This window comes from Podarcis gaigeae (assembly GCF_964106915.1).
Source record: "Podarcis gaigeae genome assembly, chromosome: 9".
Taxonomy (NCBI): domain Eukaryota; kingdom Metazoa; phylum Chordata; class Lepidosauria; order Squamata; family Lacertidae; genus Podarcis; species Podarcis gaigeae.
This window is the reverse complement of record NC_139685.1, coordinates 64309996-64335740: the sequence shown is the minus strand read 5'-3', so window position 1 is coordinate 64335740 and position 25745 is coordinate 64309996. Positions and strand designations below refer to the sequence as shown.

At 44.4% G+C, this 25745-nt stretch overlaps 1 protein-coding gene across 3 annotated transcripts in view; it reads right to left on the bottom strand.

Annotated features, from left to right (window-relative positions):
- FAM13A (family with sequence similarity 13 member A) overlaps positions 1-25745 on the bottom strand; it is a 146057-nt gene that overhangs the window by 55112 nt on the left and 65200 nt on the right. The window contains exon 1 of one of the 3 annotated variants that reach the window (XM_083756398.1): positions 12203-12686. The exons of the other annotated variants lie outside the window; for them this stretch is intronic. Coding sequence (XP_083612524.1) covers positions 12203-12231 — 29 coding nt within the window. The 5' untranslated portion in view covers positions 12232-12686. Of the gene's footprint in view, positions 1-12202; positions 12687-25745 lie in introns of those variants that run through there. 3 annotated transcript variants of the gene reach the window in all.

Genomic DNA, 25745 nt, shown 5'->3' with positions numbered 1-25745 from the left:
CCAGTACACCTTGCATCATCAATATCCTTCTACCGGTTTCTCTTAGTGAACCCAGGTCAATGATAGACTCCTTGTCTCAAGCCCTTAGCTATTTTGCCTCTATATGGTGTTCAGTTCCCCACTGTTACAACCCAACTGACAATGACTCCCTCCTGTCCTAAACAAGAAACACTCTTCTTAAGTTTGGAGAAGTTAAACATGGACTTTCCCTCCCGGATTAATTAATCTAGCCAATCTACAAAGACCTTTGGAGGGTCAGAGCAAATGTTTGCAAAGGGACTTGCCAGGGAAGTGACATGTGCCTGTTCAGAAGTTGAAAGGCCATGTCACCCTCGCCAAATATTTGGGTACTTAAAATATAATCAAGCTGTTTTGGTTGCTGAACTATATTTAATGGCATTCTGCTTTGACCTCAGATAGAAGAACCCTGCAGAAAAACAACTTCCAGAGCAATTTGAACTAAAGTAAAAAAAAAATCAAAGTTGCATGCCAAGTCCATGCATGCAGAAGAACAAGTTTCGGATGGGGTGGCAAAATGGACTGCAGCACATCAGGCCGCAAAAATCTGGGGAAATCCCAGTTTGGGATATTCCTCCAGATTAAAAATATAAAAGTCTTTGTGCAACAGGGGACAAGCATATCAAGAGAGAAACGTCCCAATCACAGTCTGATTGCCAGGCATGCTGCTTTTCTGTTTGTGCTCAATTTTTATTTTTTATATTTACCGTACTTTTCCATGTATAAACCGAAGTTTTCTTACTGCAAAATAATGTTCAAAATTGGGGGTCGTCTTATACATGGATAGTGCATAGGGGGGATGGGTGTTTGGTTGCACCCGTGATCCCCCCCCCAAAAAAGCTCAACAACTCTGGGCCATCTCCCCCCATTTTCTTAAATTGGAGTCCCCCAAAATAGGGCTCATCTTATACATGAGGATGTGTTATACAGGGGGAAATACGGTATATGTTTATAAACCACTTACATACCACTTAGTTGCAACTGTCCCCAAGCAGTGTGCAAGAAACACAACAATGTAATAAGTTTAAAAATCAGTTGAAATTTTAAAATGAAAAGAGAGGAGATTTCAGAATGTGGTCATTCTCCTGCAGCCTGAAGTAACAGCAGCATCAGTCTACTGTCTCAGCGCTTCAACATTCATTCTGCGGCATGTATAAACCAAGCCTAGATATAACCTGACAACTCAAGAAGTCCCAACAGTGGAGGAACAGCAGATGAAGATGATGGACTTTTCGGAGCCAGCCGACCTTACTGGAAGAATCCGCGAACAGAAGGAGGAGGAGTACCAGGAAGATTGGATGAAATTTAAAGACTATTTAGTTAAATATGCTAAGATAACTTAATTGGAAAAACTTGCAAATAACAAATAAGCTTAGGATTTAAATATGTGATGTTGTAGAAGAATATGTTTAAAGTTAAAATGAAAAGAAAGAAAGATGTTAAGTGATTAAGTTAATTTTATGAGAAATCTGTTTTGGAAAACTGTTACAATGATATACACTGAAATTCAGCCAGGGGGATTTGAGGAAGTCACTTAACAATGTTACTAAGATTGGGTTAAGTACAGTTAAGATCTATGTTTGTTTAAAATTTTTGGAAAATCAATTTTAAATTTTTTTGGGGGAAAAATAGATGTAACCTGACAACTGAGGATTGCACTTCAGCATTTGATGAAGTGGACTCAAGTCCACAAGAGGCAAACAATAAACCTGTTCACCTTTTAAGGTGAAGCAGGATTGTGCAGTCCCTTCCAGGCAACTGCTTATTAAGCATTTATTCTGATTTGTTTGCAGGAAGACCGATGGATGCTGCGTCAAGCAAGGGATTGTCCCATCACATTCCTTATCCTCAAAAGTCACATTGGGGGTGGGATAGGTTTGTAGCTCAAGAGCAGCAAATCAACTTTAACTGTGGAACCTGAATCTGCCAGCAGGTACATGAATCCTGCCAGAAACCCTAGGTTGTTTTTGCTTCAGAAAGGAGGAGTGGGGAAAACCCAAAACAGGTGTGTGTTTTTTAGCTGTACAGGCATCTCAGGTTATGTACAGGCATCTCAGGTTAACGGAGAGGTTTGTTGATTTTGGCTTAACCCCACTGCAAACTACATAGTGTCGGATCTGTTTTCCTCCTTATCATTCAGGTTCAGCTTGGCAAGCCAATCTCTTTTGTAAATAGATAGCAAGGACTTGGCCTCTGCAGGAAGTGGTGGGGAGTATTTTTTCCAAACAAGTCCAGGATATCACGAGGATTTGAGCAAAAGTGACAATTTTAAAGCAGTGGTGCTTTAATTTGACTGTGTGAGGTGAAGATGCGTTATCAGACGTCAGCAATTATGCATTTTACATGACACAGCATTCTTGCTTCATAAAGAGGGCATTGGTGACCTGTGAAGTTCTTTCCCACTACATGTTTCTAAGGCAGGGATAAACAACTGGCCTATTGAAGAGTAGCACTGACTTCCTTACACTTTCCTTCCTTCTCAACCCAAGGGCAAAAGAAGTCTGGGGCTGTGTGGTGCAGAGCATTGGGGAATTGGTTGTTTAGCAATATCTGGAAATCACAGGTTCCCCATCTCTTGGGTGGACAGTACTGAGTTAGACCGACCATTGGGTCTATTGATGAGTTCCCTATGTTTCTAAAATGGTGTTTGCAATAACTGAACTTCTGGGAGTGGCAATAGGGTGGAGAGAAGGCCCACCACCTCACTTCCTTCTCAAAGCGACCCCCCAGGAAAACAATTTGCTGCCCTTGCAATCTCAGCTTCCTTTCCTGGCTGCTCCCCTTGCTTATTTTGCCAACCTATCAGATGTCAGGCACAATTCAAAGGTGAGGCTTTAACCTTACATGGCTTGGGTCACAGGCACCAAAAGGACAATCTGATCCTACTTTGGGAGCCCTTGCCACCATAGGTTAGGCAAGAGGCAACAAGGAAGTGGGTCTTTTTGGTGGTGGCTCCCAACTCAGGAATATTCTGCAGAGGGGTGCTTGCCTAGCACCTGTTGAGTGAGTTTCAGGCACTATTTGATGCTATTTTAAGCCTTGATGTTAGTGCATTGCAGGGAGTTAGATTAAATGACTCTCAGGGTCAAAAGGGTGGGATATAATGTTTTTAAAATATGGAAACAAGCAAGCCAATCAGCCTTACCTTGCATGCAGAAATACTACCAGTCACTTTGGAAGACGTTACAAGCTAGGGAACCCTATGTTTTTACCTGCTGCCATACAGCTCAGTCAGTAGAGCAGAAGACTCTTAATCGGAGGGTGGTGGGTTCGGCTCCCATATTGGGCGACAGACCTTGCAGGGGGGTTGGACTAGATGGCCCTCGTGGTCCCTTCCAACTCTATGATTCTATGATTATTTGGCTTGTCTGGCACTAGATCAGCTGGTTGTGTTCCTGTGATAACTACCGGTATCAGTTGCATAGGTTATCCAAAAACTGAAGGTTCAATGGAATGCCTGCTGATCTCCATTTAATATCTAAAAGATGCCGTAAAGCATTCTGCTTAAGATAAACACTGCATCTGGGGAGACCTGCAAACTGCCTCCTTTTCACCCTTAATAACATGTTTACATGGACAGAGCTGCCCAGCTTTTGCTGCTTTATTTCTTGAAGATTAAAAATGAGAGGACAGGATGGCAGACAACTGGGAAGAGGCACATCTGTTTATTATCTGCAGTCTGGCAAGACTCCCTCGATGGGTAAGACAGAAAATGGGTCAAGAAGAGGTGGAGAGAATGACTGATGCTGTACTCCAGCCAAGGCTGCACCCTTCCTTTGAAGTCAACAGTAGCATGTTAATACAGACCAAACACAAGTTAAGTTGCATAACAAGGAGTGTAAGAATGAGGTTACTAAGCAACCCCAACAGAATGCATGGAGGAACTGTTATGGAAAACGTGGTCGAGTGCGGAGAAGCTACGGAGCCATTCTTGCAGTCGGAAAAGCAAAGGTTCTGCATCTGCAAAAGACATCCAAGCATTCTGCCTCAGGAACTATATATCCCAGCACCAGGCACAAGGCGAATGTTTCCATGATACAGGGCAGCCGTGGGGAACCTGTGAGCCTAATCTGGCCTGGGAGGGGGCTGGTTCCCCACCTGCCCCACACCTGATGCCGTATGGGATACGGGGTGAGGGCAGGTGATGCTGCAGCTGCAAAGCAATCACTGGGAGCCTCGAACGGTGTCCTGGTTGCTCCCTGTATTTGGTGACTTTTAAATTGGGCATGAAATGAAGTCCCACTCAGGGGCTCCCAAGTGGAGCTGAGCCAAGCTAGGCTGGCCAGGAAACCTCACTTGGGATTGGCTGCAACTGATCCTTAACAAAACAGGATGCTGCAGCCACTGTCTGAAAACCCCGCTTTGGGAGGGTTCTCCCTTTGACTTCAAGCCAGCCTTGTTGTTGTTTGTTGTTTAGTCGTTCAGGCATGGCCAACTCTTCGTGACCCCATGGACCAGAGCACGCCAGGCACTCCTGTCTTCCACTGCCTCCCGCAGTTTGGTCAGACTCATGTTAGTAGCTTCGAGAACACTGTCCAACCATCTTGTCCTCTGTCGTCCCCTTCTCCTTGTGCCCTCAATCTTTCCCAACATCAGGGTCTTTTCCAGGGAGTCTTCTCTTCTCATGAAGTGGCCAAAGTATTGGAGCCTCAGCTTCAGGATCTGTCCTTCCAGTGAGCACTCAGGGCTGATTTCCTTAAGAATGGAGTGGTTTGATCTTCTTGCAGTCCATGGGACTCTCAAGAGTCTCCTCCAGCACCATAATTCAAAAGCATGAATTCTTTGGCAATCAGCCTTTTTTATGGTCCAGCTCTCACTTCCATACATCACTACTGGCCAGCCTAGCAAGGACAAAAAGCTGGGACACTTGATACCGTGCCCAAACTACCCCAACTCTCAAGTAATCTGAATCTTTTGCAACATGTCCCTGTTTATGCTCTCTGGTCAATGTGACCCCATGTTAAAAACAAACCACTCTCCCAATAAAAGGATTTGTGGCTGTACTACATGTTTGAATGTGTTGTCGTGTGCAGGCAAAGTGACTCTCCCTGAAGCCAATGGAATTTAAGCTCCCCGCCGGATAGCAGAGCCGGAATCTCCTCTGGGATCTACACAGTTTGTACAAATCAAGTAGCAGTACCTGAACAAGAGTCTCTCAGAGCAGTTGACTGATGAAAGGAAGGCTTTCCACATGCCCCGTTTTCCTTATTACTCCCTCCCTCTGAACAAGTCAACTGAAACAAGCAAATAAACTTCATTTAGCGTTTCTGTCTTACGGATGGTGTATTTGTGGGAGATTTTCAATTGCTCTTACATTTGCTGTGACCACACACAGTTGTATGCTTCAAGTTTGTATTGTTTCTTTTTATTTGATAAGGAAAAGTCTTATCAAACTGTTTTTTAAAACAAGAAAAAAGAAACTTCCCATTGTTTTCAGCAAAGTGACCTACTAAACTAGGCTTGGGATGAATGGTATTTTAAAAATTAGGGCATCAATCCTGCCATTTCTTTTTTGTGAGTAGTGACACTTTAATTAAAATAATATAATGCAATATAATTTAGTTATTTACGTCTGTTTCCAAAGTTTCACTTATTTTACCTGTATTTTATTGAATATTAAGTTATGTATACTCGTGCTTTGAACCATTTTATGGATTGTAACAATAATCTTATTATGTATACCATTTAGAAAGTTTTGTAATTAAGCAGTCTCTATTTTGTTCCCTAAATAGTGAATAAAGTGTACTATTCACAAATTATTTATTGAGTTATGGCCTGTCTATCACCCTCATACATAAACACTTTTGCCCTTTGACAACTGTGTGGTACAGCTTAAAACATGAATCCTGACCCACAAGGCATGTTAAGAGGTACCCGGAAAGGTGGTGAGGTCCAAAGCACCAACCTTATCTCATTGGGCTTACCTACGTTATGAATATAAACAGCCAAGCTGTTAAGAGTGGACCCACAATCCCCAATACAGAAAAAATTCCACAAACAGGGAGGGCAATTAAAATGCTGGTAGGCTGATTACACATCAGCTAATGTCTTCAATGGCAGGAGCATAGGTCAGAGACTTGGCTCCATGATCAATACGTTGGAAGTAAAACGAGCCTGAAGGTTTTCAGTTTATATCTCAACTTAATAATTTGCAGGTACCCATAAAGAGGCCACCTGGTCACGTACACAGTCTAAGCACATCTGTCAGTTTGGCCTCTGCTACCAAGAAGCGAATTTCTGGATGGTGCTACTGGAGATTTCAGCCCCAGGCCATCTCAAGCTTGAAGTGCAATACAAAGGACTTCAGTTTGCCTTCTCGAAACCGTATTTTTATTACAATGTGAGTTTCTTACAATACATACGAAGAGCAACCACATAAGCCATTTGAGGGGATAGGCTATCGCTCAGTGGGAGATGAAATGCTTTGCATGGGAACTGTTCCAGGATCAAACCCCTGGCAGCTCCAATCAGGGATAGGGATGGCCAATATATTGATATATTGTTGAAAACTGGTTTGAAGTCCACATCATGATATCCGTTTTGTAATTTTTGACCTGGCAATATATTGCAAATCATGATGTGTACATGCTATGCAAAAAATCACAATGTGCGGAAAACCATGAAGCCAGCCAATGCCTCTACATAGCTCCACCCTTATTTCAGACATTGTGATACATTAGTATATTGTAATGTTTACCTGGGGATATATATCACAAAGTTGAAAACCAGATATTGCCCAGACCTAGTCAGGCCTAGGAAAGGCTCCAGCCTGGTTCTAGGCCTTCATAAATACCACCCACTCACAATATTATGGTACATTTATTATGATGTATCTGAAAGCTTAGTGCTTATTGCCACAATAAATTTGTTAATGAGCAATAAAAAGTCAGATATGGCCCTACTGAAGAGTTATTTATTTACTATGTTCATATCTCACCTTTTCTCTGGGTGGTGTATGTGGTCTCTCCCCTTCCCATTTTATCCTCACAACAACCCTATGAGGGAAGGTAGACTGGGGGACAGAGACTGGACCAAGGTCACTGAGTCATGGCTACTGAGTGGGGATTTGAGCCTTGGTCTCCCAGGCCATAGCCCGACGCACAAACCATTATACCACACTCAACGCTCGCAGTCTGAAGCAGTAGCGGTCCTGCACTACCCCACCCTCTGAATCCTGAACGTTGAATATGGCAGTCTGCAAAATAACCCTCTGCAAAGGAATCCTGCTTGTGTGTGGAGCCTCTATGAGTCTGCATCTGCTCATTGGTTGGGGTTTTATTTAGCAGAGGGATGCAGTGTCCAGTCAAAGAAGTGCAGTCTAGCTTGTGCTTTAAACTGGGATTGTTCTGCATGTGAGTAACAGGTGAACAGAATGGGGAAGGCAACTCCAGGCCACTCCCTTCCTGGCCCTCAAAAGTCTTCCCAGGACTTGTTCTGCTTTGCACCCCGAATGTTTCTGCATGGCTGGAATGTGCGTTTGAACTCCGATCATGATTTTCCTTGCTCAGATGCAGGCTAGAGGGGTGTGTCTGAGTGTGCATAGTAACCACCCTACTGTAGGAGGGCAGCAGTTCTGTTTACTGCTCTCTCTACCCTGTGTGGGTGTGAAAAGGATCCCACATCCCTGGACTAGGGGACCTGTCAGGGGACTGCCATCGGAACAAGGAAGGGAGGCAGAGGGGCAGTTGGGATACAGGGAACCTCTGAAAATCTTGAAAAGCAGTTCCTCTTCCTGCGGTGGGGAAAGCCACACCTCCAGTGGAAAAGGGACCAGAGGACGTTGCTGGGAGCCCCAGCACCATACCTCGTCAGCCCCAGCACCATACCTCCCGGGTAAAGGAGGGGAAAGGGTTAGAGGATGCTGCTGGGAGCCTCAGCACTGCTCCTGGCCAAGGCGGCCAGGAGGGAAGCATGCCGCTTCCATCACCCACCTTGCACAGAGGTGTAAAAAAGCAAAGAAGGAAGGAAAAGGCTGGGGGTGACTAAGCTCTTATACTGGGGGAGGACCCGGAAACGACCACTCCCCGATTCTGCTAGCAATTGAGGCAGACATGAACTTGTGGTTCTGCACTGTAAATAGTTTTCGCACCTAAATAAAACCTGTAAAAGACAGGTCAGAGTCCTGCCTGGTTACTCACGAGCAACCACCATTGCCATCTGACAGTACCCCTTGCAGAACTGTATGCCAACATGTTCACGGGTTAATGCATTACTATGCAATCTGCTAATAATCCACCAAGTATTGGGTCGTCGTCCCCCCCCCCCGCTTTCCTTTCTGCCTCAAACAGAGTCCCTTGCCACCAACCAAGCCACCATCTTTAGAAGAGACTTTCACAAAAGCAACCCAGCAGAAGCAGGACTTAAGCAGCGAGGGGCCCATGCTAAGGGTTTCAGGTTCAGTTCTGGATATCACCACGCAGAGCTGGTGAACGCCACACACTTGGCACATAAAGGGTGCCAGGTTCAACCTTCAACACTGGGGAAGTCTCCCTGTCTGCAGCCCTCAACTTGAGAGCTGTTGCCAGCCAGTTCAACACTGAGTTAGAAGACCAAGAAGACCAACCACTTACACTTCAACTCCTTCCACACTTGCCATTAACAGTTGCCTTGCCTTTTGAACCTCATTCTCACTACCTCTCCATCGAAAACTGCTTTCTGTCCATCAGCTGCTATTGCAAGCTATCTTGCAAGTGCCTCTGAACAGGCACCAACTTCTCACTCATGGTTTTGCACAGTGCTGGCATTTTCCAGAAGAGCTTTGCGCCAAGGCAAGAGACCACCCCACCAATGTGTGAAAAGTCCATGATAATGCCTCTTCCGTGTCAGGTGGACTCAACACACAGCCGGCAGAGTGAGAAAAAAGTATTCGGTTTCAAGATCTGAGCAAATAATGGGAGGGAGGAGCTACATCTTGACCATGAAGGGTCTACAGGAACAAAACTTGCATCCTGAAATGCTAAAACAATGGGTGCATTATATTCCATCCTGGATCTACTGCAGCTTTCACATTCAAGACCATCCTTCATCTAGCTCAGTACAAAACAAAGACCCTGGATGGCTGCAGCCCCTACCTGGAGATTAATTCTGGTACATTTTGCAATCTTTGAGCTATGGCCCTTCCTCCAGTTCTTTATTGACACATTAGTTAACAATAGGCCCCACTGTTTAACGATGATGATGGCAATAGAATTCAGCTTTAGGAGCTGACACAGTAGTCTGTTGGCATCATAAAAGCGACTGCTTATGTTTACAGCCCCCAGGATTTGGCCCAGGCCCATGCATGTGGTTCAGAGTGCATGACTAATGGAATAATTAGTCAAGGTCGGTGAGAACTAGAATGGTACTTTCTTTCGGGGTGGGGTAAGAGTCAAGATCACACTCCGAAGAGCTTTTCATCTCATGGCCCATAGAAACTTCACTCGCTTCCTTGCCTGCGCCCAAAGGAGAGATATGAGAGGGAAAGCATGTGTCTGTGGACTGTACCATCTCCAACTCTGTGGTTTTTTTAAATGCTCCTCCACACGAAGAAATGCCCTGAACATGAGAGGAAAATACTAGGATCAAAACCTTTTAAGGGGAGGGGAATTTTGTTATGGAGAGAAGCATTAAGGGATGTGAATTTCCACCCATAGCCTGGAATGGTACAGTCCACTTGCGAGAAGGCTTGAGTCAAGGGAGCAAAGTCTGTGCCTAAAACAAGTTTAGTTCTGCCAGGATAGCTTAGTTGGTAAAGCAGGAGACTCTTAATCTCAGGGTTGTGGGTTTGAGGCACATGGTGGGCAAAATATTCCTGCATTGCAGAGGATTGGACTTGGTGACTCTGGAGCTCCCTTCCAACTTTACAATTCTAAGTTCTGAACAGCTTACGGACCCACCAAGCCCTTACTCGGTTTAAACAGGGTACTTGCTGAAAATCAGCTGCAAAAATAAAATTATAAGGAAAAACAGAAATAGGAGGCCTTTGTTAGAATTATTTTTATGAATCAATACAGCAAACCGAACTTCTCGAACACATAGCCCCTAAGCTAAATATTTAATTGACAAAATTATGAAGCACCATCAAGATCTCTCAGTACAGGAATGCTATTTTCCTAGAGAACACATTTCCAGTTGAGTGTCCCAATGGAGAGATATGAACTGCTACACTGCTCAGGATCCCCAAGAGATTAAAGGGAGGCAGATGTTTCTCATGAGCCAAAGCTGTTCAGTTACAAGTGTAGAGCAGCAATTCTTGGAATCAAAGACGGAGCTCTCTTGAGAGCAACTATGGTGCAAAGCAGAGTTGGTATACTTGACAGGGGCAGAATTGTCAAAGTTTACTCAAGTCAGCATTAATGAAAGATGTTTGGGCAGCAGGTTTTGATGCTTTTTATTCTAAGTGTAAGGACAAAAATTCCTGTAGGCTCAGAAAATATATGTAAGCAAGCAGTATTATTAATATCGCAATGGAGTTCCTTTTATTTTCTAGATGAAGTCAGCACGCTAGATTAAACCACACTATTTATGGCACAAACAGTTTTTATAGGCAGCCATAAGAGGACTCAGAAACTATTACGATCCTGTTAATGCTTGAAATGGTATTTATACCTTTCCCTCTTCACAGACCTGGCAGCTTGTCTATAAAAACCCAGCTTCAAAATAGTTTTATCGTATTCTATTTTGACATGAGCAAGCATGCTCTGTCACTCACTCACCACACACACACACACACACACACACACGGGAAGAAGCTGCTGGCCTGTGTTAAATCATAAAAAGCAACGTTTTGACTGTCCCCGAGGCACTTTGAAATAAAACCATTGCCCTGAAAACTCTACACAGATATTTCAAAAAGCAAGGCAGCATTCCTAACCCACTGCTCCCCTTTCACCGTTAAGGATGCATCACAATAAGTACTGTTTTGGGCACTTCAATCCTGGACAAGCCTACTCAAGAGAGAGAGCTCACTTACAAATTACATGTGTCTAAGACTGAAGTACAAAAGACATGTAAAGGCACCTCAGCAAGTCAGAAATAGAGAAGCAAATACATTAAAATACCCATTTACTAGCAGACGACAACACTCCTTCTCCAGCTTTTATCGAAAACACGTTTCTGCCCTAAAACAGAGGTCTTCAAAGCGGTTGATATTGACCCGTGGGGTCAGTGGGACTGTGCAAAATAAAAAATAAAAATAAATCTTTTGTAACTATGAGTCTTGGGGGGGGAGGCATGAGCATGTACAGAGTGCACCTCTCATGCCAGCGAGGAACCTTTGCATTTAATAAGACGATACCACACTATAACAGTATTCTTTATTTATTTTTACATTTCATAAACCTAGCAATGGTGACTGATTAATAAATGTTGATTATATATTGATATTTCTTGACTTTGCTTCATTGACATTCCTAAGAATTTGGGCTGGGTTCGAAGACAACTTCACAAGCTTATCATGGACTAAACAAACTCAGAATTTTGGGGAACCTTGCTCTGTACAACATAATATCTCAACTTCCTATGCAGGTTGACTCAGGAGCAGTGCTCACTGTGTTCAGTAGGATATGATCCCAGTTAAGTTAGACAATTGCAGCCAAAATTTACTTGGGTCCATTCTTTAAAAACCAGCCTGCTGCTTAAATCCTGAAAATCCAACTATGTCCATTTTCCCACGATCTGGTTCAGGGGACAGAAAAGTTTCATTCTATACTAAACCAACCTGGAATAACCAGAGAATCTAAACTTGTGATACGTGGTAGAGAAAATCTGCGCTGTTATTAACATTTAGGCTGCAAGTCAGTGAGGCTTAATGGCTCTTACTTCCAAGTAGACATGCCTACAGTGTTGAAAATCATGGAATTAGAGCAATATGTAACCATAACATAAGCAACCTTTTGGGGAAATAAAAAGCATATAACCTGGGTATATTTGCTGTGAGTTATTATTCTACAGCCTCCCTAGACATGCACATGGTGTCTATTTTGAGTGGCGGGGGAGGTTTGCTATAAAGCATGCAGAATTCAAAGACGCAGTATTTCTGTATTATTGCAAATGTATCCCAGCAAGATCAGAGAAAAGAAACTGTTTAGCAAACAGCCTGAGCAGATTAACAGGCAGCTGGGCAGAAAATTACCCAGATCAGATCCCTCCATTTGAAACATGATTACAAACAAATAAACGACGACGAAACACGAGTTTTTTTTACCTTTGCAGAGACATGATTTCACAAGCCATTCCTGAAAGTTTTCTCTGAACGGGAAACTGGGAGCTGACCTCCTTTACTTCTTCCTCTCTGCACTGCACCGTAGTCTCGGGCTAGCCTAGCACAAATCTTTTTTTAAAAACCAAAAATAAAAATCCCTGCCCGCAGCCAGCAGCGCTGAAGGCTCCAACCCGTCGCTTCCTTCCTGCCTGGCTCCGGATTCAGTGCTCTAAAGCTACCGGAGACATTCAGAGAGACACGCTCTCCCTTTGCAAGCTGCCGATTATTTACCGTGCGCGAAGGGAGAGGCTTCAGGTTTCCAGCCCGCTCGAGGTCTTCCCCCTTTTTTGTGCGCCCGTGCAAAGAAAAATATAAAGCCACCCTCCGAGTCCACTTTGACCTTTTGTTCCCGAGGAAGCAGCTGAAGCATCCAGCCAATCAGAAATAGCAGCGGGTGACAACCAGTTCAGGCTGCTCGCTCGCCTCCTCCTCCTCCTCGGCGCGTCGCCATCCCGGGTAACTTGAAACTTTCCCCAACAATTCCGCCTGTCACTCAGCTGCGCCCAATGGAGCTTGAGAAGCCAGAGAGGGAGGCGATAAAAAAGGGACTTTCAGCACAGCATGGGAGGCGGGGGAGGAAAAAAAGAAGATGATTTGGGGACCTTTGCAGCCTCTGTAAGTCAAAATTAAAAAAGAATAGGGGGCTTGTTATTGACTGATGGGAAAGTGGGGTTGGGGGAGAGGAGTGGGAAACCCAAATCAGGACGCCGGAATAAAGCTGCAACGACCGGTTTCCTCCTGCAAAAGCATCCTACGTGCGCAAAGTCCCATCGCCACGGTCTGGGCGATGGGACTTCGCGCGCCGCATGCAGCGCTTTCAATGTGGAAGCCTCTCCAGGCATCACGTTAAGCACGTCGCTGTCACTTATTCATTTTGGGGAGGGGAAAGAGCAAACAAATCAGAGCATCTTTCCAGTGCACTGGCACAAGTCCCTCGGGAGCTTTTTAGGTAACAGCAAGCAAAAGTGTCTTGGGGAACGCCTTGTTAAAGACCAGCAAAAGAATTTATTGTGGAAGGCAGAAATGAGGGCAAGCGATACTAGCCTTCTTGATGGTAAGGTAAAGGTAAAGGACCCCTGACCATTAGGTCCAGTCTTGGCCGACTCTGGGGTTGCGGCACTCATCTCACTTTATTGGCCGAGGGAGCCGGCGTACAGCTTCCGGGTCATGTGGCCAGCATGACTAAGCCACTTTTGGCAAACCAGAGCAGTGCACGGAAATGCCACGTACCTTCCCGCTGGAGCGATACCTATTTATCTACTTGCACTTTGACGTGCTTTTGAACTGCTAGGTTGGCAGCAGCAGGGACCGAGCAACAGGAGCTCACCCCATCGCGGGGATTTGAACCGCCGACCTTCTGATCGGCAAGTACTAGGCTCTGTGATTTAACCCACAGCATGGTAGTCATGGGCAAAGCTGGGGGCAGGGGTGGGGAGCTGGCCCCCAAATCAAGTAAATAAAAAAAGTAGAAATTGTAGAAAGATTTTAACAGATTTTTCTGAGTACTTGGGGTGCAAAGAAATTAATTTAAAAAAGAACAACTGTTGTTGAGACATTTCATTCTGAATCTGCAAGAGAAAGTCGGACAGAGGATGTTGTCAGGTGGGTGTCCTGTCCCCCCCCCCAACATAAAATCCTGGCTACGCCCATGATTTGCAAAATCCACAAACACATAAGCCCATCTAATGGTGCTGCTCTTTTAGGTTGAGATTCAATCATGGGCACATTTGGAATGCTCAAGTAAAGTTTATTCTGCCACAAACCCACTTTCCCCTCAAAATATTTTTTCTTTTTGCAGGAAGGGAAGTGATGGGTAATGCGCTGGAAGGTGTGGGTTGGCTGTTGCTTGATGCAACATGGTGTGATCTCCGCAGAAACAAATAAGAATTAACGTACGAGAAATAGCCCACGTCATCTAACCTCCCTGCAAACTTTGCGCAAACAAATAAGGACAAATGCTCAATAAACACTCTCGTCGTCATCTATGAATCACTTCCAAGGAAGCGTCTTGAAGCAATTTCACAATGCAATGGAAACACATATAGAACAAGTGCATGTATCAACACAATTCTGAATGAACAGACTGCTGTTTTTGTGGCAACAGACTAACAGTTGCTTCTCTGAGAAGTATTTATTTAAGGCTTTTATACATAGCCCTTCATAATATATCCCCAGGGTGGGATAACTAAAACTTTCTCCCCTTGCAAATGAAAATGCATAGTTAGGCCGCAATCCTATGCATACTTATATAAAGTCCAGTCACAAAAGGTGGGTGCAGTACCAGCTGCTTATTTTGTTTTATTTTGTGTTTTGGGGGCACTGGTTATTTCATAATAATTTTTGTTCTAGTTTCCTTTCACGTGTTTGTAACAGGGTAAAAGTAGTTTATTGTTTTCATTATTGATATTATTGTTGTTTGACGGTGTTGGGTAAATTTTATTATATATTTTGCATTGACTGTGGTTTGTTTGATTTTTAAATTCATTGCTAAAATAACCAAGTTTTGTCCAACAAAGCCATCCTGTCTGCGTAAGGACTTCTGCTTGCACAGAAGAATTCTCCCCTTTCCTCTCCCCATGAACCTCCAAAATCTGCTCCTGGAAGGTTGGGGGAATCCCCAGAGCAGATTTTAAGGAGTGCAGGGAGGAGAGGGAGGGAGGGCAAGTTCTGCTGCACAAATGGAAGTTTTGCACGAACAGGATGACTTCATTGGATACAACCCTTTATAAACAAAGCGTGGAAGAAGAAAAAGAAGACGGCATTCAAAGGAAAAAGCAGGCAATTAAAGGAGCAAGGTTTCAAGTATATATATAAATATTAAAAACGAACTGTTGGAATTCAGATAGCACATTCTCCCTTCCCTTCTCTCTCACACAGTGGTCATGCACCCAGCGGGAGACGTGCACATCTGTAAGTGATTAATAAAACCTAGAAACTTCTGCTGCTTTTAAGTAGATACTGGAAATCACGTGATTTACTTGACCAGCCAAATATTTAATAACAGCTATTTTCTTTTGTGAACTGGCCTGAATTATTTGTTACTCCTTAATTCTGGACTTGTCAGCGACATAATAAATAAGGCATGTGTGCCTGTATACATCACTGACACAACCCAGGAGCATGGGACATGCAGAATGAGGTTTCCCATTGACAATCCTTCATATATTTCCTAAACAATAATGCCAATTTACAGCTGTTATTGACACTACTGTATCATTCTTACAACCAGGTATTGCATCCCTTGGTTACACTGCATACCTTATGCATGCTTTCTTTAATGTCTTTCAAATATTCCAATACAGAGTATTTCTTAATATTTACAGGTTTGTTGGTTTTTTTAAAAAAAAGTCTCAAGGTCTGATTTTCATTTTAAAAAACAAAACAAATTTTGTGTGTGTGTGTGTGTGTGTGTGTACAGTGGTACCTAGGGTTAAGTACTTAATTTGTGCCGGAGGTCTGTTCTTAACCTGAAACTGTTCTTAACCTGAAGCACCACTTTAGCTAATGGGGCCTCCTGCTGCCGCTGCGCTGCCGGAGCACGATTTCTGTTCCCATCCTGAAGCAGAGTTCTTAACGTGAAGCGCTATTTCTGGGTTAGCAGAGTCTGTAACCTGAAGCATATGTTACCTGAAGCATATGTAACCTGAGGTACCAGTGTGTGTGTGTGTGTGTGTGTGTGTGTGTGTGTGTGTGTGTAGGTAAAGGTAAAGGTAAAACAACCCCTGACCATTAGGTCCAGTCGTGGCCGACTCTGGGGTTGCGGCGCTCATCTCGTTTTATTGGCCGAGGGAGCCAGCATACAGCTTCCGGGTCATGTGGCCAGCATGACTAAGCCGCTTCTGGTGAACCAGAGCAGCACACGGAAATGCCGTTTACCTTCCTGCCAGAGTGGTACCTATTTATCTACTTGCACTTTGACGTGCTTTCGAACTGCTAGGTTGGCAGGAGCTGGGACCGAGCAACGGGAGCTCACCCCGTCGCGGGGATTCGAACCGCCGACCTTCTGAGTGGCAAGCCCTAGGCTCTGTGGTTTAACCCACAGCACCACCCACATTATATATATAACCTTGTTTGTATATGTTACTGGTATATGGAAAAGCTTTGTCTTTAGACATCCCTGTAAGTAATTTGTTTCAGAATTAGTTTGGGGCAAACTTTCCGTCAAACCCTTGAGGGATGCAACTCAACTGATATTTCTGCCACTTCCCCCCAGATTCCTGGCAGTTTCTAAATTTGCACAGCCTATCTGCCTGTTCTTACCATTATGTGTCTGTAACGTTATGAAGACCAACCTTTCCCAGCCTGGTACTCTCTTCAGATGTTTTTGGATAGCTCCCATCAGTCCTAGCCAGAGTGGACATTGGTGTGCTGACTGGGGATGATGAGAGTTGTAGTCAAAAACCTCTGGAGGGTGTCAGCTTGCGGGAGACTGAAGCAGGCCTATATGAAGGTCCCCCAACCAATAGATCCATGGTGCCAATCAATTATTGGAGGGGGTAGAAGGGATTGCTTAGGATCAAGTATCGAGTGAAATGGTCAGAGATTTGTTGGTTGATACACGCACCTGTGAATCACTGGCTGCAGAAGTACCTCTCCCATTACTGTATACATTTTTGGAGTTAGGTTAAAATTCTTCTCTCTCTGTTCCAAATACAGCCTGATGGAGAATTCTGTGAAACTGCAAACCTTGTGCCATTTAAAAACTATTAGCTGTGGCTGATCCTCTAAAATATATCATCTTGCGACTTCTGTGCCAAGGAACTATGTTTGGCAGGGATAGTAAATGATCCCAGGCACTAGTTTAGGGGGTAATCTACAGCCAGGACCTTCTAAAGTATGTGTTTAGAGCGGTGAGTTTGAACACAGGCCATGTGAATTAAATGGAGTTTTTGAGGACCAAATGACCCCATCAAACATCAGATACAGAAGCTTACGGCTTCTTCCTCTTGAGTTTTCCTTGCAGGCAAGGGAAACGCTCCATTCAAAACATAAACAGTGACCTAGCATGCATGCTGCTGTGGCCTTGGGAGGGCAGAGCACAGAATAATAGTAGCACATAAACAGATGCTGACAAACTGTGAAGTGTCTCGGTTTTAATGTGCCGTTAAGCTGTTTGTTTAATGATTCTAAATATTAACAGTCCAGCTGAGAAGTAGATCTCAACATAACGATGCTTTGGCAGTAATACACAATGTGGCGGAGCGGAAAGGTTCTTCTGGGGAGAGTTATGAACCTAAAAAGAGCCCCTTGGGATCAGGCAAAAGGCCCATCTATTCCTGCATCCTCTCCACACAGTGGCCAAACGGATGCTCATGGGATTCCTCTTCTACTAGGCCTTTGGCTGATTATATACGCTTTTAAATGCGCTTGTGGGAGGAGGTGGCAGAAGGGGGTTATTGTTTTGTTTGGGTCTTGTTTTCATTGTGTATTTTGTGTTTTTATCTTGTATGTTTATGCTGTGAACCGCCCTGAAATCTGCGGGTGAAGAACAGAATAAAATAAAATAAAATAAAATAAATAAAATATAAATTTCCCATGGGGTGTATAGGGTGTTAGGGGAGGAGGAGTAACTTTGGTGGGCGACACGTCATAACAATAATTAGTATTATTTATTTATTTATTTATTTATTTATTTATTTATTTATACATACATACATACATACATACATACCCACCCTGCCCATCGGTCTAGGTTTCCCCAGCCACTCAGGATAGCTTCCAATAAAATATTAAAAATACGATAAAACATCAAACATTAACAACTTCTCTAAACAGGGCTGCCTTCAGATGTCTTCTGAAAGTCAGATAGTTGCTTATTTCCTTGACATCTGACGGGAGGGCGTTCCACAGGGCGGGTGCCACTACCGAAAAGGCCCTCAGCCTGGTTCCCTGTAACCTCACTTCTTTCAGGGAGGGAACTGCCAGAAGGCCCTCGGAGCTGGACCTCAGTGTCCAGGCTGAACAATGGGGGGTGTAAACGCTCCTTCAGGTATACTGTTCCTCATAGGGTAGTTTGTCCACCTTTGGTCCCCACCCTGAACTCAGCTCTCACCTGTGGCTCCTAGAAGCTGTCAGCATGTGCCAGTAGCTACACCCCAGGAAGGGTTTTTTGACTGGCCAGCTAAACCAAGTGTGGGTAGCAGATGGGTCTCTAAGCCTTGGTGAGTTAGGGACTTCTTCTGCATGAAAAGACAGGCTGAAGCGGATTAAGCGGACAAGACCAATGGTGGATCCAGTGGTCAAGAAGGCTGTTTCTGTAAGTGCTGTAGAGGGAAGTGAGGGGCAGATGGGGCTTGTCAAACTCACAAGGCAACCCATCGAGGAGAAGGAAAACTCTGAACCTACATGTCTGCTGCCTTGCAGGATATATCTCACGGGGATGGGAAGATGGAGTCAGCTATGTGCTGTGCAGGCCAAAATCTTGCGGAGGCTTTCTAAGAACTGATGCAGAAAGAGCACAGGGGAGCCTGGAAAATACATTTCTTTCTTTCTTTTTTTAAGATAGAAAGATCTCCTTTATTAATGAACCCCAACAATATTTCTTCAGATACAGGAGTTGTGAACTCAAAATACTCAGAAGAAAAATGAGTTAATATTGCATTATTCTCATAAGAAATACTGCAACTCATTACCAGTAAACATATTGCAAAGCAAAACAGCTTGAAAAAGGGGAGGGGGAAAAAGAAAGAAAGAAAGAAAGAAAAGTAAAGTTGATCAAAATGGAATTAAGGGTTTTTTTTTTTTTTTGAACTATTAAGTCCTTGCAAGCACAGCTCGATTCCGCAGATCAGTTCCCAAACTTGTGTAGAAAACATAACCCGATGTCAGGCATGAGTACAGTTGTAAATGTAGCCAAAACAGCACCACCGATCCACAAGACAAGAGTTATTAGCAGGGGTGGGTGAACATCAAGGTTTGCAGAAATAAAAAATAAAAATCCATGGATCCCAAATATAGCCCTTCCATGCTAATTAGTCTTCTCATGCATCTGTAACAATAATAGCCATTGCCCCAAATTAAATGCAGACAGGGCTGATCAGGATTGGACAGAAAGGGGTGTATGTCAGAAAGCTGCCTAGCTTCATTAGCCCAGCAGCCAATACTATTATTACGTAAGACATTAATTACAGAGGAAACCAGAGACATGACTTCACTTTTTAAAAATTATTATTTTTAACCTTGATAAGCTAGTGAAGTGCATACATTCTTACCAAGCGGGCATCTCCAGTGCCAAACTGCGAACCATGGCACACTTACATCTTTCCAAAATTGGGAATCTGCTCTACGTGGCAATATTTTAAGGCAGAACATGAACATTTACTTTTCTTTTATTGCACAAGCCCCTGTGTATCTAGAGCAAGCCAGTCACCGGGTTTTGCAGAAAAGAGAGAGCACGAAATGGAATTTTCCATTTAATCAAAAACAGAGCACTGAAATTTCATCGGCAGACTCCTCCTGAGTCTTCCATCGCTTCCTAAAGCAAACAAGCCTGAGGGTGATAGGATATTAAACACCACGTATTTACTTTGAAATCAAATTGTCTTCGTATTTCCTCTGTTCTATTCATTTTAATGTTATAATCTGGAAAGGCTACAAGCGTTTCCCCTCTGCTCTTCTTAATGCCAGTTTTGACAAAAACGCACAAGCCAGGTTCAGGCATAATAGTTTCCTGCTATGAGAATGTGTCAAATTGAGCCTCAGCTTTGCACATTCTCCTTTGTGCATGGAAAGAAAGAAATTCAAAGCTTCCTTTTGCAATTTGGAGCAAACTGCAGATTCCAATGATGTCTGAATATGGGAAACTGTGATTTGGACAGATCAGTTACATAGGCAACAAGCCAAGACCTGAAACAACAACTTGATCCTGGTTTGACCTTCACTGCCAGGTTGTAATATTTGGTATCCGTTTCCCAATGCCTCCCTTTACTGATCCATAACAGACTGGACACCTACGAACCAATAATAAAAGAAGAACTAAGGATTTCAGAAAGTTAAACGCTAGGCTGATACCGTCCAAAAGTTCGCCGTCTTCCCAGCATGCCACCAAAACTGTCTAAATAAATTATGTAGCAGTTTCCTTTCTTCAGAAACATGAGACACCAAGCAGAGACAGAAAAGCAATTTCTAATTAGGATACGGGGGAAATCTGATTTAGCTGTGCCCATGTGGTTTGAAATAAAACTTGCTGATTGACAATACCTGCAGCCTGCGCCCCTCCCTTTTGCCCCAGCCAAGGCTGTACCTGCCCCACACCTGATGTCATACATGTAGACCAGGGGAAGTGTGGCTTGGCAAAACATCTTGGGGGCGGGGGCTCATTAGGCTTGCGGGATGGAGTTACCCATTGCTGCCTTAAGGCAAGTAAATTAGTAAATAATGATAATTGACCTGAAGAGTGTAAGTGGAATGGTTAAGTCTAAATGACTTTAGCAAAACTGTATTTAAACTAAAAGATCCAAGCATGAAGAAGAGTTTGGATTTGATATCCCACTTTATCACTACCTGAAGGAGTCTCAAAGCGGCTAACATTCTCCTTTCCCTTTCTCCCCCACAAGAAACACTCTGTGAGGTGAGTGGGGCTGAGAGACTTCAAAGAAGTATGACTGGCCCAAGGTCACCCAGCAGCTGCATGTGGAGGAGCGGAGACGCGAACCTGGTTGACCAGATTATGAGTCTACTGCTCTTAACCACTACACCACACTGGCTCTCAATGGCAATGGACCATAATGGCTCTCAATGGCATGGACTATAGAGGCCGGCTCAGATGGGACACTAACATCTCAGGGAATCTGGAGTATTGGCTTCACCCCAGGAAGCCCCTTCACACCTTCTCTATGAACTAGAGCTGGGAGATATATCAACACATCATCTAAAACTGGTCTGAAGTCCATATAGTGATACTGGCTTCATAATTTTTGACTTGGCAATAATCACGATGTGTGTGTGTGTGTGTGTGTGTGTGTGTGTGATGCAAGAATCACAATGTGGGGGAAACCATGAGACCAGCCAATGCCTCTACATACTGTAGCTCCATCCTTATGTCAGACATCTTAATATATCAGTGTATCACCGATGTTTGGCTAGTGGTAATACCATGATGTTGAAAACCAGATATCGCCCAGCCCTACTATGAATGCGACTTTCGTGGTTTCCAAGCAATTTGCAGCTATTAGAATTCTAAGCTTTTCCTTCCACCAAGAGCCTATGAGACAAGCTGAAAAGCTGTCGCTTCGTTTCACTGACTCATTCTCTGCACTCATGTGTAAAGACGAGATACCTACAATTATGTGAACATCTCAGTCCTCCAGATTATGTAATTCTGCCGTCAGTCATCTGAAGAAGGGCAACGCGTACGACTAGCCAGCTGCAGCTCAAGTTTTAAGGAGCACAGCCAATAAATAGCTGTTTGCATAGGCTCCCCTGGAACTTGTGTGTGTCTTGGGTGGAGCTGGACAAGAATACATTGCTGGTCAGCAACTGGCCTTTACGGGAGATGACACACCCAGCATCAAAACATGTTAATTTTGCCACACGCTGGCCTGTCTGACTATTTCTTGGCTCCCTCGGAGGAGGCCTGGCAGCAAGTTTCTCAAAGGGCTTTCCGGGAACCTATCAAGTTATTAAAAACTGTCATTCAATCTGTCGGGAACAGCGTATGTAACAGTTTGCTGGGCCCTTTCTGAGACTGTTTCAACACACAAGGACACTTCAGATTCCATTTCCCCTTGTATTGTCACATCCAGCCTTGGGGTGATATATATATAGATATAGCACAAAAAAGGACAGAATGCAAACACAAATATATATATTTAATTTTTGTGTGTGCCAATGCTCATCAGCATGGGTTTTTCTGGGGGTGGGGCACACTCCCCACCCTGGGGTCCTAAAGGTATTTATGTGGCCAGCATGACTAAACCGCTACTGGCGCAACGGAGCACCATGACGAAAGCCAAAGTGCACAGAAACACCATTTATCTTCCCGCTGCAGTGGCAACAATTTATCTACTTGCACTTGTGTGCTTTCGAACTGCTGTGTTGGCAGAAGCTGGGACAGAGCAACGGGAGATACCCAGTCGCGCGGATTCGAACCGCCAACCTTCTGATCAGCAAGCCCAAGAGGCTGAGTGGTTTAGACCACAGCTCCACCCGCATCCCTTCTCCCAACAGAATATAATAATAATAAAAGTGATAGAACACCAAACATTAAAAACTTCCGTGAACAGAGCTGCCTTCAGGTGTCTTCTAAAAGTCACTGATAATTGTTTATTTCCTTGACATCTGATGGGAGGGCGTTCCACAGGGCGGGCGCCACTACCGAGAAGGCCCTCTGCCTGGAGCCCTCTAGCTTCACTTCTCGCTGTGAGGGAACCACCAGAAGGCCCTCGGACCTGGACCTATGACTGGACAAGTCATAGACCTCCCCCTTACCTGGTCTCAAATTATTTATGTGGACACACATGGTCACTGGTACAGAGTACTGTCACCTCTTTGGTTTTTGCTGCCCAGGGCAGCCAAGACATAAAGCTTTATCTCAGCCACATGCCCCCCCCCCCATCTGCAAAATGGATGATGTGCTGTAAGGATGGCTGAAATAATCTACGGCCTAGTTCTGACGGCATGTTAAGCCAAGCCAAACCTTGGCTTGGCCCAAAACACTGTGGATCAGGGAGGAGCAAAGCTGCTGAGAGAGCGAGCCAAGGTTTAGCTTAGAGTGCCGGGCCTATGTGAGGCACTATAAACAGGCTATAAATACTGTTTTCTTGGAACTGGGAGTTGCTTGACCCTGCCTGGCTTTTGGCCACAGAGAAGCTGCTGCTATGAGCAAGAATTTCTACACAGAGTTGGCTGCTTTTCTAGCCTGTATTTAAAAGGGTGCAGAGGAGCACACCACAGGTTTTGGCAGTGCTCCAGTTGATTTAGTCAGACTTCAAATAAACCTAGCCTAGAAAGCGTCTTTGAAGCCTTAAGCCAGTGTTTTCAACATGGCGCTTTCAACAAGGGGTAGTCACAGCTGGGAAGGGAATAACTGACCCTTCCAATTTCCCCAGTCCACACTGCAACAAAGCTTGAAAAATCTTTCCATTTGCCACAACACAGTGCTTCCTTCAAGTGTAATTTCAGCAGGGAGAATGGAATGGAGTGGATGGGGCCCTTTGGGGGTGCTGTGGATGGCTTTTGTGGGTCCATATCCACCCATGGGTGCCACATGGGCGACCAATGGATTGTATTCCCTTCGGAGAGATTTTAAGATGTGTTTCAGTGAGGGCCAATGCTGAGCACGGCCTCCATCGCTCACCTTTCAATCTCCAAGTCTCTTAGAAAGCAATAAAAGGAAAAGCTCCTTTGCCCCAGGCCCTGAGGCACACCGATGGAATTGTTCAAATTGTAGACACAAGTACAATCTCTCTAACTCGGTCTCTGCCTTGATTAAAAAATATTTCTGCCATGTCATGGGAATTCTCCGGTGAACTCCTTCGGCAAAGGCGGAAGGTGGGCTGCGCATAGCACTCAAAATCATTTGTAGCTGTGGCAATACCAAGACTGAGATCGCATAGATAATGATGCCTATTCAGAGCTGGTGACCTTGACTCTTTTGAGTCTCTTTCCCACCCACTCCATAATGGGAGATGTCCGAGAAACTGTATCTGGAACGTAAGCAGTGAATCAGAAAATCAGAGAATTATAGAGCTGGAAGGGACCACGAGGGTCATCTAGTCCAACCCCCTGCAATGCAGGAATATTTTGCCCAATGTAGGTCTCGAACCCACAACCCTGACATTAAAGAAAGAAATGTTTCTGCAAAGCCCTGCAACACCAATTCACTTTTTCCCGATCGCTTCTATTCCACTTTCCCATCTAAAAGATAGCCAGAGGGGCTGGTTGTTGTTTTTTTTTTTTAAGGGGCGATAAAAAATACAGTGGTACCTCAGGTTAAGTACTTAATTTGTTCCGGAGGTCCATTCTTAACCTGAAACTGTTCTTAACCTGAAGCAACACTTTAGCTAATGGGGCCTCCTGCTGCCGCCGCGCCACAGGAGCAGGATTTCTGTTCTTATCCTGAAGCAAAGTTCTTAACCCAAGGTACTATTTCTAGGTTGGTGGAGTCTGTAACCTGAGGCGTATGTAACCTGAAGCGTATGTAACCCGAGGTACCACTGTATTTATAAAACAAGAGGGCAACAACAACAACAAAATCTATCAGCCAACAGAAGATCAACTACAGTTCAAAAAGTTTAATTTTCTATTTAAACTCCCATGGAATAATTAAAATAGAAATAGAGGAGATGGGGCCAGGTGGACCTTCTCAGGGAAGGCGTTCCACAGTTTTGGGGCCAGGACAGAGAAGGCCCTGTCTCTCACATCTACCCGACATGTCTCTGTGGGGGAGCAAGCAACCGTGTCTCCAGTGTATATCTCCATGTTCAGGTAGGTTCATAGAGGATGGAATCAAAGAACTGTAGACTTGGAAGGGAACTCAGAGGATCATCTAGTCCAGCCTCCTGCAATGCAGGAATATGCAGCTGTCCCATACGGGAATCAAACCTGCAAGCCCGGCATTATCGGCACCACGCTCATATGATATCCCCCTGACTGTAAAATTAAGCCCATAAACAAAGTGTTAGCCAATGAAGATGGCTTAATACAGGAGTATTTTGACCCAACTGAAACTTCTAAGCTGCCATTAATACCCACTTCCAGATAAAAACAAAAGCCATTTATTTGCTTGATCAATAATAACACCACACATTGGGACAAATACTATGAACTTCCCAAACAGTTTTTGATGACACCAAAACTGGTTGTGACACAATACCCAACACGGAAGATTGGCAAATCCTAATGGTAGAATATCTGCAGCTAGCGAAAGCGACAGGAAGACTAAGAGGCCAATCAAAACAAAAAGTCTATAAGGATTGGGGAATCTTTAAAGAATATTTAGAAAACTATGGAATAAAAGGAAATATCTTGGCAGAATTAGACTGATCCCTGTATTGTATAAATATAAGTCCGAAGGGAGGTAAAAAGAAATTATATAATGTCAGGGAACTGCCATTGGAGCCAGAGGTGGAGGGAAGGCTCCAGAGGGATGCCGGAGAGGGTCCCAGTAGGGAGAGAGGCAGCCCATCTGCTGGGGAAGGAAATCAGCATAACACCAGTGGAGAAGGGGGGCAGATGGGGGAATCGGAGAGGAGGCTCCAGGACTCCTCGCCGAAGACCAGCGGAGAGAGCACGGGTCCTCTGCTGCCCACACCCTCCCTGCGCAGAAGACTTCCACGCAGGGAGAGTAGGAGGAGACTTGGCGTCAAAGAACTTCTTTGCTGGAAGAAGTTCAAGAAACGCCCACTGACTGATTCTGCCAGCGATTGAGACAGCCACGAGTGAGAGGCTGTCCAGACAGAAAGGGTTCAACCAGGCAACCTAGCCGGGAGTGGCGGCAACGTACGCACGAGCAACCCCTAGAACCATTACATATAAGAAATATGTA